This window comes from Mustela erminea, chromosome 12 (genome assembly GCF_009829155.1).
Source record: "Mustela erminea isolate mMusErm1 chromosome 12, mMusErm1.Pri, whole genome shotgun sequence".
NCBI classification, from domain to species: domain Eukaryota; kingdom Metazoa; phylum Chordata; class Mammalia; order Carnivora; family Mustelidae; genus Mustela; species Mustela erminea.
The window spans coordinates 68,946,114-68,961,604 of NC_045625.1; the positions used below are offsets into that span (position 1 = coordinate 68,946,114).

The 15,491-nt window shown below is 44.2% G+C and overlaps 1 protein-coding gene and 1 pseudogene across 3 annotated transcripts in view; one reads left to right on the forward strand and one right to left on the reverse strand.

Moving 5' to 3' along the window:
• FRMD3 (FERM domain containing 3) overlaps positions 1 to 15,491 on the forward strand; it is a 307,544-nt gene that overhangs the window by 177,674 nt on the left and 114,379 nt on the right. For all 3 annotated transcript variants that reach the window (XM_032307067.1, XM_032307066.1, XM_032307068.1), the window contains 2 exons: positions 6,454 to 6,532; positions 11,530 to 11,627. In XM_032307067.1, the coding sequence (XP_032162958.1) occupies positions 6,454 to 6,532; positions 11,530 to 11,627 (177 nt within the window). The remainder of the gene's footprint in view (positions 1 to 6,453; positions 6,533 to 11,529; positions 11,628 to 15,491) is intronic.
• LOC116570841 lies at positions 3,476 to 4,121 on the reverse strand (annotated as a pseudogene).

The following is a 15,491-nucleotide window of genomic DNA, read 5'->3' on the forward strand; positions in this document are numbered from 1 at the left end:
GTGGAGAGGCTTGGCCTCCCCAGCCCTCATGTGGCAGGTAATGGACGTCTGCAGGAGAGGTGCCCTGCTGTTCTCAGCACAGTTACATGCTCTAGGCCTTTTTAAAGTGGACTTTTGCTCTTTTTGCCCTCCCCTGCTCCTCAGTGGTATTCTTGTTCTTAGCACTTAACGTGGCTGAGTAAATGCTTCTCAGCTGAGTTCAATTCAGTCTCCTCCATCTCCTTCTCTTATTCCAGCATGAGTAGGATAAACATCCCAGTGAAACGAAAGTTCGGACTCAGGCCATGTGTACCTGCCAAGAGCCTGTGCAAACACCGGTGGAAGGTAGATGCGGGCCCCTGGTGCTGGCCTTTCTTCCAGAGCAGGAAACAGAATTTAGGTGGCCTGTTCAAGGTCACTGTTGGAAGTCCCCTTCCAAATCTGGGGACTCATCCCCTGGAGGTTTGGGGTTGCCACCCCCCCACCATGTGTCCCTGTCATTGATGCTGAAGCCTTAACAACACAGTAGAAATGGGCTGCAGTGTCTTCCACCCTGGGGTGGCCATGCTGCCCAGTCTAGTAAGGACAGTGACTATTCCCGATGACATTGTGGTGTAGGGTCCCAGTGCAGGGTGTGGGCTTTAAGCCTGGTGCATCCTTTTCCACAGGTATCTCCTCCATCATGTTTCCAGCTACTGAGTGTGCACCAAATGGTTGGCACAGACCAGACCAGACCAGAGTAAACTCCTTAAGTAGTTTAAGAACAAGAAGACTTGACATTGGAGTGGCAGTCCTTGTCTCTTGGAAAAAGGGATGGGCTCATCTCCACAAGGTGATTTCCCACCTGTCCAAGCCAGGCTGACCCTGGGAAGGCTCTTTTTGTATCTAAATCCAAGTTCGCTTGCCCAGTGCACAGCAAAGCCAATCACGAAGACATTGAATGTGCAGTAAGGAGGGCCTGATTCAAGCAGCAGCGAAGCAAGGAGACCGTAGGGCAAACTGCAACTTGCCTCCCCAAAGCCAGAGACTCTGGGATCCTTAAGGGCAAAGAAAAAAGGATCTGGGGATCGGGGAGAGGAGCTGTAGGACTTCAGAATCAGATAGTATGTGGGAGAGGGTTGTACTTGTTTTCTGCACCTGTGTGGCCCTTCTGCCTACGTTGTCAGTGGCATCCTTAGTATGAGCCGAGGGTCAAGTTTTAGGCTATTCTGTGTCTCAAAACTTCATGCGTTGGACTCAGGCACGTGCTCAGAGAGAAGGCCAGTGGTCCTGAGCCGTTCTGGCCAGTCTCTTAGTGAAACCTTGAGTCTCTGCAAAACAACTAAATCAATGTTTTGTTATTATGGTATCTAGGAATGTCATCTGTGGAAACATAGCTGCAGACTGTGTTCCAAGAATAAGGAGATTTGGGTAAAAAGTTACAATAGCACTTAAGAGTCCCATTAACCCTTTGGTTACCTGTTTCGCTTTTTTAGCGGTTATGCAGTTGGTATGGGCACAGGCCAGTGCTCCAAAGCTGGACTTTTGACCCCATACCAGTGCCAACACATTTGGGGGTGACTTTTTCCCTATCTTCTTGTTTAATGACTTAAAATTCTCAATTATATTTTTCCCTCATTTGGTTTTCTAGAAGGCAGTAAAGTGAACTGTACCTCACTGTCATGAATTTGGTTATAGTGGGGAGGAGAAAAGGAAAAAGAGGTGTTTTTTTTTTTCCACCCCTAAAGTCTTTTCTGCTTTATTCTTGACTGTAGTATTTATGACCTTTTAATGTCCTGTATATTTCATTTATTAACTTTGATTTTATACCTATTTATTCCACTAGAATATGTCTCCCATGAAGACATCATTTTTATCTTTTATAGCTACTTTTATTAGTACATCTAAACTTATGGCTAATATCTCCTAGGTGTTCAATAAGTATTTGTTGAATTAATTAATAGTCCCTCTAGAAATAGCAATTCTAACAGATTCCAGTGTCCCTGAGTTTGTTCCAGATGTTGAAGGGCAGAAATTGAAGATATAGGACCAGGGGTTTTCAAAATCTAAATCCTAGGAGTTGCCGTAATCACTCAGACTATGGACCTTCTAGGCCAGTGTTTGGATGGGATGAATGGGATGTCAGGGCATGGCCTTTCTCTTTGACATCTGCCTCAAAGCTTGGGGTTAATCATTCATTCAGCTAGTCGGAGTCTGTCAATAATTAGCTCTGGGGATAAAATGTTGAATGAGATCTATGCTCCATATCCTCATACAACTTGCCATTCGTAACTAGATCAACATTTTTGAGGGGAAATTATTTATCTTTTCCAACTGTTCCAACCCTGTCGAGAAGCATTCCTTAGCTTTACTATTTGCTTTGTAATATAATTTTGCATCCAGAATCTTAAGAGTGTTTCTCAAGAAGGAACCTACTGCCACATTGGCCTCTTCAGGCTTGGGCATAAAATCATATGCTCCTTTTAATTCTTCTTATATTGGTGACCTGGGGTCAATATGAGAGAAAGACACAGTAGGAGTATATATGATGGTAAAAGAAAATGGATAGAAGATTTCAGACTTGAAGTGCTTCTTTCTAAGTTCTTTTTCTGCTGCCTCCTCTCCTCTCTTCTCTGATAATGGGTCTAGTGATGAGTCTACCCCTAATACTGTGTATTAATTTCTCCCATGATCATACCCTAGAAAAACGGAAAGAGACGTCAGATGCGACTTTCTATGTAACTTAGCAACTGCATATATGAAAAGGGTTAAGAGCGTTGGTTTATTATAAACTCAGAGTGAATCACACTGAGATGAAGTTCTTGAGGGAGAGCAACAATTATGTCCAAACTGAGGCTGGCGATGATTCCCTCACCTGAGTGGATGTGGCAACCCCTGGGGCCTTGGACTTGAGGAGACAGAGACCAGAATATACCCAGAATGAGGGCACTCAAAACTGTTTCATGTGAGGAGCAGTTGATGGGATGGAGGACATTTATTATCACAGAGAAGACTCAGAAGGACTCTAAGTGCTGTTTAAGAGCTTCCTTCAAGTGATGGAAGGGCTTTGCATATGGGAGAAGCATGAGACCATTATGGAAACTCTGGGTTTAGAACAAGGATGTGTGTGGTTAGAAGGTGGGATTTTCCAAGGCATTTTCCAAGATGGCTGCCCCGGGGCGCTGTCTGTCTCAGCGCCTGATTCTTTAGGCAGAATGGGAGTCCTGACGTGTAGCCAAGGAGCTCAGACACCTCTCGTAGCCAGCCTAGGGCACAGTAAGCAGATATGCTGACCAAGAGGACAAGCAAATGACACCTGTTGTTTGGGACCATCTTCTATGATCCTTCTTTCCCCAGGTTGCCTTCAGTGGGCTTTTATATTTCAGCTCCCTTTGGTTTTTATCTTGTTTTACTACTTAGCAGTTTAATCAAGCATGTAGTTCCCATCAGTGCACAAAATGGTCTTAACCTGTCGTGTCAGTTTGGGGAGTGATGATTAGATCTGGAGAAGCATACTTTACCAAAAACAGAAAGTTGCCTTTCCAGTGCTCTTTTCAAAGAGTTTCTGAATTTCAGTGTAAGAGAGAAGACAGCATTTAATTACTGCATCCTCACATATGGGATGTATGACAGGCTGTACCAGGTCATGGACAAGAACTGCAATATGCAGAATAATAAGGCCAGGCCCTTCTCGTGCCATCAAACAGCAGCGCACAAGGTAAATATGAAATGCAAAAGTATCATCATTGTTGCAGGCGATCTTGTTGCTTCAAACATTTTCTTCAGTTGCTTCGTGGGTCCCTTACTGGCTAATGCAGCAAGTACTGGCTAGCGCAGCAAGATTTCCAAGTGTATACAACGGTGCAAAAAGCTTCATGCCACCAGGAAGCCACAGCAATCCGGTCCCAAGGATAAGGAAGGAAATGCCACACACGAAGCAGATGATGAACCACTTCAGCCTGGTGTTGAAACAGAGGGAGGCGGCAGCTAGGACCCGTGCAGTCAGCCCTGCTTCTCATTGTCCTGGCTGCTCAGGACCTCTCCTCCCTCTCCTGCTGAGCTTCTTCATGGTTCTGTTCCGTGTGCAATGGTGGCCCCGCTCATGGGAACCCCACGCCCTCCATTATTTTTCAGCTCCCTTTACAACATTTGCCCATACCCATTGACCCCAAAATTCAAATATTGGAAGTCTGTATTATAGAAATAAAAAACACAAATATTTAATGACATGTGCATAAGGCCATTATAAATCAAATTGTATTGCAGAAGTGTGGAAACAATCTGAACGATAATTAAAAGAAAAGCAGAATACATTCTGCTGTATCCATAATATAAATTACAATGCAGTTAGTAGCGACAAGTTAGATCTATGACTATTGTCCCTGAGGGATGAGCAGAATAGAGAGTTAAGCGAGAAAAGCAAGAGAGACATATGTAGTGTGATCTCATTTTGTGAGAATCAGTTGTAAAAAAAAAAAAAATCCCTCACATATGTAATCATATTGGCAAGGATTTGTGTGAGTTTGGCAAAAAGGGTCGAAGAATATTGATGAAGTTGTTGATGGTGGTGGGAGAGTTTGGGGTAAACTTGGTGGGGACCCAAGGGATGGAGGGACAGGAATAGAGACAAAGTGAAGAAAAGTAAAAAGGGTGGTTTTTGCATTCATCTGTCTGCCTACCCATCTGTGTCTCCGTCTAGCCACCTGTTATATGTCCATCCATCTATCCATCTGTCTGTCCATCCACTCTTTCCATCTGTCTACTATTATCGATCAATCATCATCATTGACTGTGCTTAAACATGTATTAGTTTTGAAGACTAGTAGAAGAAGAAAAAATTTTCTTATTTTTTTCCATTTTTTGCTCTATTCTTCTCTTATAAAAACAGTCTTAATCTTTCCACTAAGGACAATCCAGAGATTTTGTAATAAAAAACATTAGGTTTAATCCTTTAAAGGTGATGACCTAAACAAATTACAAGAAATCTAGAAAATGTATAAAGAGTAAATATTTTGAGTCAAAACTGAAATTCTAGATGTCATGAAAGATGAATGACTTGAGAATCACTGCTATTTTTTCTTTGTTTTTTTTTTGCTGTATAGATGGTGTTTATTTTCCTCTAGTGCTCCAGAAAAATGTTTCCTTAAATCTAGGGAACACAGGGGTGGGTTAGGAGTATCCAACTCAGTTAAAAAATTTCCTAGTTCCTGGTAGAGAAGTAGGGCATTGAATGGAAAGAGTTCTGACATCTGTGTGTGTGGGTGTATGTGTATAATCGGTTTTTCTCTGCTGAGATGGCCAGAAAGATGCTTGTGTTTTCCTGTGATTTGGATGCTTTCTTTCAAATTATTTTCGAGAACTGTTTTCCATATTAAATTATACTCATTATGCATTCATATTTAATGCTGATAGTTCTTTCCACATAAAGAATTTGTCTACATACAGAATAGCCCCAGGCATTATAGAGATGGCTGGGGATTTAACCCCTCCTTGCTGTGAAAGAGTATTTGGGCAAGTATAGGGTGCTGTTTCATTTAGGCATTTGGACATAGACTTGGAGTTGATCCCAAGTAGCTGTACTGAAACAAAGGCAAAACATGAGCAAGTGTCTAAGAGCCATAGAAATAATAATGTTAACTATTGTATTTCTTTCACCTTAAAGTGTTTATTTTATATGCTAATTGAAATTTGAAAGCATCTTACTACACTTGTATGCATTTATTAGATCACACTTGTGTGCATTTATTAGATCAACATTGTAAGCCAACACTTTCTATAATTAAGGGTATCAGAAGTCCTACAGAAGCCACTTAGGTGGTCCTTCAGTACCAGATATTTAATGCACTTAGAACATTCTAGAATCATGAACCTCAATTGGGACTTCATTCTGCGCAGTGCCATCTTGATTCATACAAATCAGTGTGTTATAGAAGTGTTTGTTTTCATAGTGACTGCCTCATAGATAATACTCAAATAATACTAAAAATAAATACAAAGTAAGATCTGTGCATGGCTGACTCCATTTTTAAAATTGCGATTTCAGTTCAAAAGCACCATTGTTTTGGGAAAACTAGTCATGTGCAGTGACATTTTTCCACCTCACAGTCTGAAAAATATCTCACTAGGGCCCAGACCAGAGTGGGCAATTTATCTGTCACAAACTGGTGGGAAGAATCAGGAGGAAAAAAATACTGTTTGAAGCTATGGCCTGACGAGAATGTGACGTGGAAAGTTGTGCTAACTGACTAGGTTGCCCGTGTCCTGCATTGGCTTTGGGCGTCCTGTCAAGCATTTTCTTTAGTTGTCACTGTGGCTTTGTTTCCTTGGGCATAATCAGATCTGCTTCCGCCAGAAAAATCCCTTTCTCCCCTGCCCCCAGCCCCCCAAGGCTAGGCTGTAACTTCACGGCTGACCTTCCTGTGTGTTGGAGTCCCTGGTCTTTTGCTGCTTTTCTCATGCCTTTTTTTTTTTTTTTTTTTTTTTATGATGTTTCAGCTCATCCACCATACACCATGTGCTTTAGAGTGAAATTCTACCCACACGAACCCTTGAAGATTAAAGAAGAGCTCACAAGGTATTTTCCATTTGTTTGTATGTTTAACCCGCACCTTTAACCAGCCAGAGTCCTTCCAGGCTAGACGCGCCTCCCGTCTAGAGCAGCACTGTCTCCACGAAGCCGACACCCAGTTTGGTATTTTGGCTTGGAATGTTTCTCTTGCATTTAATTGTCTTGGGATTTTTCAAACAGTTGTCATTGGGAGTGTAATTAACTGCACACAAAAAAAGCGGTGGTTATAAGGAGGAGGTATTCTCTGAAAACATCTGACAGTGGGGTGCTAAAAATAAACGGAAGACGACTGTCTTTACGATCCGGGTGAATTCATAGCTAGTGCAGCCCCTAGGGACGATCTTTTGGATCTGAGCTGTTCTGGAAGGGAAATGATCACTGGATAGGATGAGCTATTTGTCACCCCGCATTCCTCTTGCAGAATGGCCAGCCGTGGGGCTGTCTTCTCTCCACTTGTAAACTCTTCTCAGGCCGACTGGGAATTTTCCAGTTCTCTGCTCTTCTCCCTTCTGACCTTCCTGGGCTGGGGCCATATTCAGTCCTTGTCCTGGGGTTTTGCTTTTGAGAACAGTCCCAACTAGTGCAGCTGAGAAGGGTCCCAGGAAGTCGATAGTGCTTAGTTCTTGACGAGACTCTGATTAGGTGACAAAAGTCACCGTGCACGATCAGCTCTCAAAATAATCATCGTAGGTCCGAATGCATCAGAGATGCAAGGGATGCATTTTGGCTTATTGGATATTTCGCTTTCTCCTTATTCATGAGTCCCCAGTAAAGCTTGACCCCTGTGGCACCGAGGTGACCTTGTGAGGGAGCAGCTGGTGCCCTTCTTTATTGTTAATTTGCACACAGCCATTACTGAGCTTTGTGTTTGGGGATGGGGGCAGGTGGACACGAGGCACACATAAATAATGGACATCATAAGTGGTGGTGGGCATTTTGCAACTTGACCTGTGTTTTAAAGATATTAAGGTAGAATTCACGGAACCTAATTTCACCACTTCCAAGTATACAATTCAGTGTTATTAAGAACATTCACATTGTTGGGTGACCATCACCAGTATCTCATTCTGAAACATGTCCTCATCACCGAAGAGGACCCCCGCACTCATCCATCGGCAGTTGCTACTCACTCTTCTCTCCCCCAGCCCCTGGCAGCCACTCATCCGCTCATTTATTTTGCTGATTCTGGAGATTTCGTGTAAGTCGGATCATGTGATATGTGGCAGGGGCTGCATGAAATACAACAACAACAACAACAACAACAACAAAAGATGTTTGTCTTGCCCTCTGGGTGCCTATAATGTAATTAGAAAGATTAAATCAAATACGAGTGCTGGGCATTATTTAGTCAGATGTCAAAATGGCTCACTTTTGTCATATGTTCTCTTTATAATGTTGTCTGGAGGATAAAAATTGGATATGTGTCAGTTTACAAGTTAAGTATGGCTCTTTTGTTGTTGAGAAAAGTCCCATTTGGAAGTAGAAGAATACGAAGTGTTAGTTAATAACTCCGGTCCAGTTCTTCTCAATTGAATTTGCTAACATTTCCCTGCATTTGACTGACTAGCTGAGGTAGGAAGAGTGGAAGGTTGTGAACATTTTTATGTCTCCACAGGAAAGTAAGAGAATCTTCTGTCCTTGCACAGATAGAAATGGACTTTTCTTAGTCCATCCAATCCTTAGAATTCAAAACCAATCTAGAAAGAGTGGCCTGCCTCTGGTACACAAACCCTAACTTGAAATCAGCGAGGGTGAGACAAACCACGAGAGACTCTTGACTCTGGGAAATAAACTGAGAATTGGGGAAAAGGAAGTGGGTGGGGGCACGGGGGTCACCGAGTGATGCATATTAAGGAAGGCACTTGATGTGATGAGCACTGGGTGTTATACACAACTAATAAATCACTGAACACTACATCAAAAACTAACGATGTACTATATGCTGGCTAATTGAATTTATATCTTAAAAAAAGTTGCATTCTAAACTTCATTTTTCTTTTGATAACTTAAAGAAACTTTGGGGATTAAAGGCAGGTAGGAAACAGTAAAACAACAAATACTCATTAAAGAGGGGTATTTGAGGGACGCCTGGGTGGCTCAGTTGGTTGGACGACTGCCTTCGGCTCAGGTCATGATCCCGGAGTCCCGGGATCGAGTCCCGCATCAGGCTCCCAGCTCCATGGGGAGTCTGCTTCGCTCTCTGACCTTCTCCTCGCTCATGCTCTCTCTCACTGTTTCTCTCTCAAATAAATAAATAAAATCTTTAAAAAAAAAAAAAAAAAAAAGAGGGGTATTTGAAATCACTTTTTGTCCTTCATTTATCTCTCCATTTACATAGTCCTCTTATAATCCTTTAGATCTCTAGGGCTTCTGTAAATGCTGCATACAATTGAATGTAATAAAAATATTTTGGTTTTACGTCTTCTTTTTTTATTTTTTTTTTGTAGTGAGAACTGTCTTTAAGTTCGTGTTGGATAGAGAAGCAGTATTTGTTTTTTTTTTAAGATTTTATTTATTTGCTAGAGAAAGAGACAGTGAGGAAGAGAATACAAGCAGGGGGAGTGGGAGAGGGAGAAGCAGGCTTCCTGCCGAGCAGGAAGCCATGCAGGGCTTGAGCCCAGGACCCTGGGATCATGACGGGAGCTGAAGGCAGATGCTTAATGACTGAGTCACCCAGGCACCCAGAGAAGCAGTATTGTTAATAGTGGCCCAAGAATGTATGTCCCAGATCCTCTTGTGCTTTTGTTGTTTAATCTTTTCATACAGGAATGATGCTAAAAGGAGATGCACTATTATTATTTTTGGTGGCTATTATATTAAAAAATATCTGAGCCTGATGCTATTTCTAAGGCTCAGTGGATTTTGTCAAATGCACAGTAATCCATGATTATCTCTAGAGATTGCTGATCCCAAGGACCCAAGCTCTGGTGTTATGAAAGCAGATTTTCTTGCCTCTGGAAGCTTCTGTCAAACTTAATTTCAGAATTCTGAGATCAGAATCCAAACCTCTCATTCATCAGTACATAGCTATTTGAAACTATTTTTTACTACTCAACTTATCAAAAATGGAAAGGAGTGCTTCATGTTCATTGGGTAACATTGAACAAGTAAACAAGAAACTTTGTGGCATTCGGCCTGGAAGTGTGTAGCCTTTAAAAAGGGGAAGATTTGATCCTATTTGTGTGACCTTGGTTATCTGAATGGCTGTGGCCTGAAAGGCTGTGGGCCTCAAAGTCAGGTCTCCAGACCAGCAGGAACAGCACCTGGGAACCTGGCCCCTGTTCTAGACTTGGGACAGGGCTCAGCAATCCGAGCTTTCACGAGGCTTTCAGGTAATTTTAGATCATGTCAAAATTTGAGAACTACTCCCAGAAAGTTTATTGTCAAAAGTACCAGCTTCTTTTGGCAAATCCTGCTGTGTACACCTCAGTGGGTTTCGTGTGTTCACAAAGTTGTGCCATCATTGCCACAATCTAATCCGAGAACATTTTTATCAGCCAGTACTCATCCAGTCATTCCTTGTTTCCCCTCCTTCTCACTCCCCTGACAGCCACTAACCTACTCTCTGTGTCTCTAGATTTCTCCATTTTGGACATCTCGTGCGAATAGAACCATATAGTATATGGCCTTTTATGTCTGGCTTCTTTCCACTTAGTGCACTGTTTTCAAGGCTCCTTTCTGCTGTGCGTGGATCCGTACTTCATCCTTCTTCGTGGCTGAATAATATTCCAGTGTGTGCCTGTTCCACTTTCTTTTATCTGTTCATCAGTTGATGGGCATTTGGATTTTTCTGCTTTTTTTAGTATTATGTATAGTGCTGTTATGAAAATTTGTGCATTTTTTTTTTCCAATTTAATTGGATCTGGAGGCAGTGTCCACAGCTTGGTATTTTTTTTTTTTTTTTGAAAAGCTCCCTGGGTGGTTCTAGTTTGCAGTCAGTGCTGAGAACCATTGGTTTGGAACTTTGGTACTCAACATGTGGACCACGGATCAGCAGCACAGCCTCAGCATTAGAAATACTTATTAGAAATATGGACTCTGATGCCCCACCCTGATCTACTGAATCATACTCCATGTTCTCGCAGGATCTCTGCTTCATTCGTGGGCTCACACAGGTGTGCGAGGCTCTCATGTACAGAACTCTTAGGGTCCTTACCTACCAAGTATCATGCTGTTTCTCTGGCAAATTGTGTACCAGACTCTGGGCGAGAGATTTCTGAGGGACTGCCTTTGTGCCCTGCAAACAATTCCATACCAAGTCAGGCAAGGGGGTGTCTGTCAGTTGAGCCTCTGCAGTGTTCCCAGAGCCCAGTATACAGCATAAAGCAGGTATGAGAGTCATCAGATGGAAACGGCATTGAGCCCCTAATACTTTGCTGTGTCCAGTGTGCTTTAGATGACCCAGCGTCCAGAGTTGGGGACCCCCTTCGACCGGCCCGTTTAGATCATAATCAGGTTTGCCTGGCTCCGCGGGCATCTGAGTGTGCTATCCCTGGAGCGGGGGACAGCGCATGAACCAGAGGACAGCTCTAGTTGAGAATAAATTGGCTTTCTGGGCTCATAACCAAGTCCTTTTGAGATTGATGAATGTGAGTCTGTCTGCTGCTGAGACTCCTCTCCAGATACTGAACGAGTCCCTTCTCTTACTCTTCATTTCACACAGAGTGTGGGCACCTGTACCTGTTGGGGGGGCGGTGGGGGTCACCATGTGGGGGTTCCTTCCAGGAACTGTGGCCGCTGGGCCCTGTGGCTTTCCTCTTCCTCATGTCTCTTTAAGGAGGGCCCACTGCCCAGCTATAGAAGCTGCCATGGTCACGGTCCCATCCGATTTCCTGAATCCCGAGGGTCCCTCGTTTTCATCTGCTCGCCCTCCGAGGGGCTGGGTGTGGCTCGGCTGCTCCCGGGAGCTAAGTAGAGCGGGCGGACGGAGCATGAACGATCCTCCCACTTCTTCCAGGCTTCAGCCAAGACTTCCGCTGACTCTTGCTCATTTTGTGTTGCAGGTATCTTTTGTACCTGCAGATTAAAAGAGATATTTTCCACGGTCGACTGCTCTGCTCCTTTTCAGATGCTGCCTACCTGGGTGCCTGTATCGTTCAAGGTAAGTGTGGCTGCAGCCGCCCACCTCTCTGAGGGGCAGTGGGGTGTTCTGTGCTCCGAGCTCTGACTGCCAGGCATGGCGTCTGTTGGGTATAGTGAGGGGGAAATGTCTGTCCAGGGAGGTAGGTGTCAAACAGTTTGAAATGAAATGTCCAAGTGTTTACATATATAAATGCATTTTTATATATATATATATATACACACACACATATATATATACATATAAAACATTTAAAACATTTAAAAACACTTAAAAATAATTAAAAATACTCACACATAAATTACAAAATTATACATGTAAATAAATATAGACAAATATATACAACAATATATATTACATATAATATATTCCTGTGTGTAGAGATGTGTCCACGCGCAGTGTATCGAACTCCTCAGTTTTTCTAGCCGAGGAGCGTGATGAGGAGAGGCCCGGACTCACAGTCTGTCATACCCAGGTCAAGTCTCACTTCCCAGCCACTGGCCATCTCAGCACAGACAAACTGTCTTCGCTCTTTAAGTGTATATTAAATGGGATGGCATGCCTCGTTCACTGCTCTGTGAAGATTCCACGAGACTTATTTCAGGGTTGAACCAGCCCCAGGGGGTGGGGCATTGGGAAACCGTGAGCACATATGACCCAGGTGTTGGTTTCTGGATGTTTCTACCTGTAAGAAAAAAACCACCTGAAAGGTGGTCTCCTGGGCCCGAGGTGGTGCAGGGCCATGGGGGTGGGTCCAGGACCCGAATGACTCAGGTGTTCTGTTCCCCTGGGCCGGCTGGGAGGCAGCTGGCAGCAAGTCCTATTTGGAGGGACCCAGGTGATCCAGCCTTCTGTGGTGTGACTGCTAATGACGTGTTTGTGAGAGAAGCTGGGGAGAAGGGAGAGATGAAGAGAGGAAGGGCGAGGGAGAGGAGAGGTAGGGAGGTGGAGGGAGGCAGAAGGAAGCGAGAGGGAGCAGGACAGTTATCAGGTGAGCGTGTCCTCTTCATGAAGGGTCTGGAATAATGTAGGAGCTTGCAAAGGGTCATAAGCAGGTCGTGACCATTGTCTGCCTTCACAATTCCGAGCTTCGTTCATAGCTGAAGAGAGACACCCGTGGATCCCCTGGGGTCTCACTGTCGCCCATCACTCACCCCGTGGGGTGCCCCATGCCGTGAAATAGTTCCTGGGGCCCTGTTTCTGGGTGTGTGTGCTTCCTGAAAATTCTGAAGAGAGTGTCTGTGTGGCTCTCCCCCTCCCCTGGGATCGATCCAGTGCTGCCCAGCGGATGTCGGCAGAGGTGTCAAAACCCTTGGAGATACTCAAGTTTAAAGTCAGAACTACAGTGATACAGTGATGAGAAATGGTCCTTCCATCTGCCCCGCGGTGGCGTATGTGCCTCCCAAAAAACCCGCCTCTCTTAACAGCAGAGCTAAGGAAAGGATGTTAAAACCCAGTCTGCCTTTCCCTGCAGGGCTGCGAATTCCTGGTTAGGGTGCACTGTCCTCTGTAAGGGTAAAGCAGATCAATACTAATCCAAGCACCAGACCAGCACATGAGCATTTCAGAGCACATTTAGGCATTAGTGAATCACGGTCAAGTCTCCAAGGACAAGCTCAGTAGGGCTTTGTAACAGGAAACTCGCCATCCTGTTTTATGTTTGCAATAAAGCCACCAGGTCTCCCCCCTGGACAGTCAGGGCCCATGGCGCCATTATCCCTGAGCACACACACAGCTGGAAACAGACCGGCAGACCTCGAAAGGACCCCTCGGCTCTAAGATACAACAGTGTCCGCGGGCCGTTTATAGCAAATCCAATAAACGCTGGATTCATGATGTTCTCTGGTGTTTGGGATGATCTTTCAGCAACTCTAAAGATCATTACAAATGCAGATAAAGATCTGCTTTGTTGGACCTGTTTATGCTTACTGGGAGAGAGAGAGGGAATGTGGAGCAAAAGACTAGAAAGCAGGAGGCCTTGTGGCTTTTCAGTAGCTTCTGACTCACTAGCGCCCTCTGCAAGAGTGTGTGTGAAACTTCAGAATATTCTCTACAGAGAAGACACAGTCTGTTGCTACTTGTAGATACTGAAGACAGCAAGCATATTTAGTACGTGCAATGCGTTTTTTCCATAATACAAATTGCAGCACACATACCTCAAACTCGAGGGATCTATATACTTCTTTTCTTGGTGAAAATAGCATCTTTCCCATTCCTTCTATAGAACCGTAACATAGTGGGATTGTCATTTTTACCTCCTCTGCCTGGTGTGTACAAGATATTCAGAACTGAATTTGAACTCAGTTCAGATATCCCTTCCTCTGAGAAGGCTTCCTGGGCTTACTAAAGTAGCCTCTCTCCTGCACCCCATTCTGTCTCCTACCCCTGTTTTGTCATCTTTTAAACGCTTCTGTCTGAAATTATGTCTTTGAGTTGTTTGGGGACTTCTGAGGCATTCTCTTGATGTAGAATCTGAATTCTACGGAAGTAGAACTTATGGTGGGGGGGGTGTTCACCATAGTATGCCTGTGTCTGGCACGTGGGAAGTTCTCCAGTAATGACGTCGAGTGAACCCAGGCGTTTCCCGACATTGCACCACTGTGCGCTGGGAAAGAGTGGCTGGTTCCCTCCCTTCTCCATTTATTTGTTCATGTTTTCTGAACATGTATGGAGCCGCTGCTAGGGGACAGGCACTGTGTTAGGAAGTCCCTGGTTGGGAGGGAGAACAGGGGAGGGACCCAAGTAAACAGGCAGTGCGAGGATGTGTGAGTGGCTCAACAGGGCGACCCCCAGGTCCCTGCTGTGACCTCAGGAGGGTTCCTGACTCAGCGAGGGTGGTCAGGGAAGGCTCCTGGAGGAGCTGACCCTGGAGCATCCCTTCTCTTGTGTTCTTCTGGAACGAGTCATCTCCGAACCAGGGTAAACGCATCGGCAAGCTTGCCCTTTGTACCTACCATCACCCCATAGCATCATCCTTCTGCTTCAACTCTTCTGATTTTTCTGACAGTTAAACTCCCTTAGAAACACTCTAGGGCCTGTTTCAGATTACACGCCGTCTGCTGCGTATTTGTTACAACTCTACCCTCGCTTACCCAACTCCTCCTGATAGTCTGAATAGTTACAAGTCCTGAATCATTTATGACCTGTCTTTTGCTTCAGGTGAAGTCAGTTAAAGACCAACTTTAAGGGACAAAAAAGCAGGGCACATGGTGCGGGAGGCACTGACATTTACCTTGTTAGCCACTGAGTGCAGGGTTCCATGGCATTTCTTCTCTTAGTTTTCTGGCATTTTCCAAGCTATTCATTTGCAGTATTTAGCAGTACAAGTTCATTTTATTTCACAAATTTTCATAGAAAGAGACCACCCTCCTCCTGCCCCACCACCAGCACCAAACAAAGCCTTCCCTTACCAACCACCATGCAGGCTGACATTTGCATTGAAAGTGACCCAGTTTTGTATTGGTGGTCCATTCTCTATGGAAGATGGAGGCATCCGGTTATACCGTCTCCTAAATTTTCAGGTCCAGCCCACTCAGAGTGATACGTATGTGTGGGTATGGGCATTGGTGTGTTATGTGTGTATTTTTTGAAACTCGAGTTAATCATCAGTTGATGGCTTATTCTCTTCACTGGTGCCTTTTGGTCCATCAGTTGATTGATTGATTGGTTGATTTTCCTTTTCATTATTCTCCATTTCCTTCGCTAAAGGCAATGACGGGGTTCACACAGATCTTCAACTTTGCATACATCCTTATCAATGATTACATTATTTTGTGTATATACACTTCTAAGTTTTATAAATTAAATGGGGCTATAAAACTCATTTTAATCTCATGCTCGAAACACTGTTTTGGGCATCTATTCAGGTTCTTGGGTTTCCAGCGA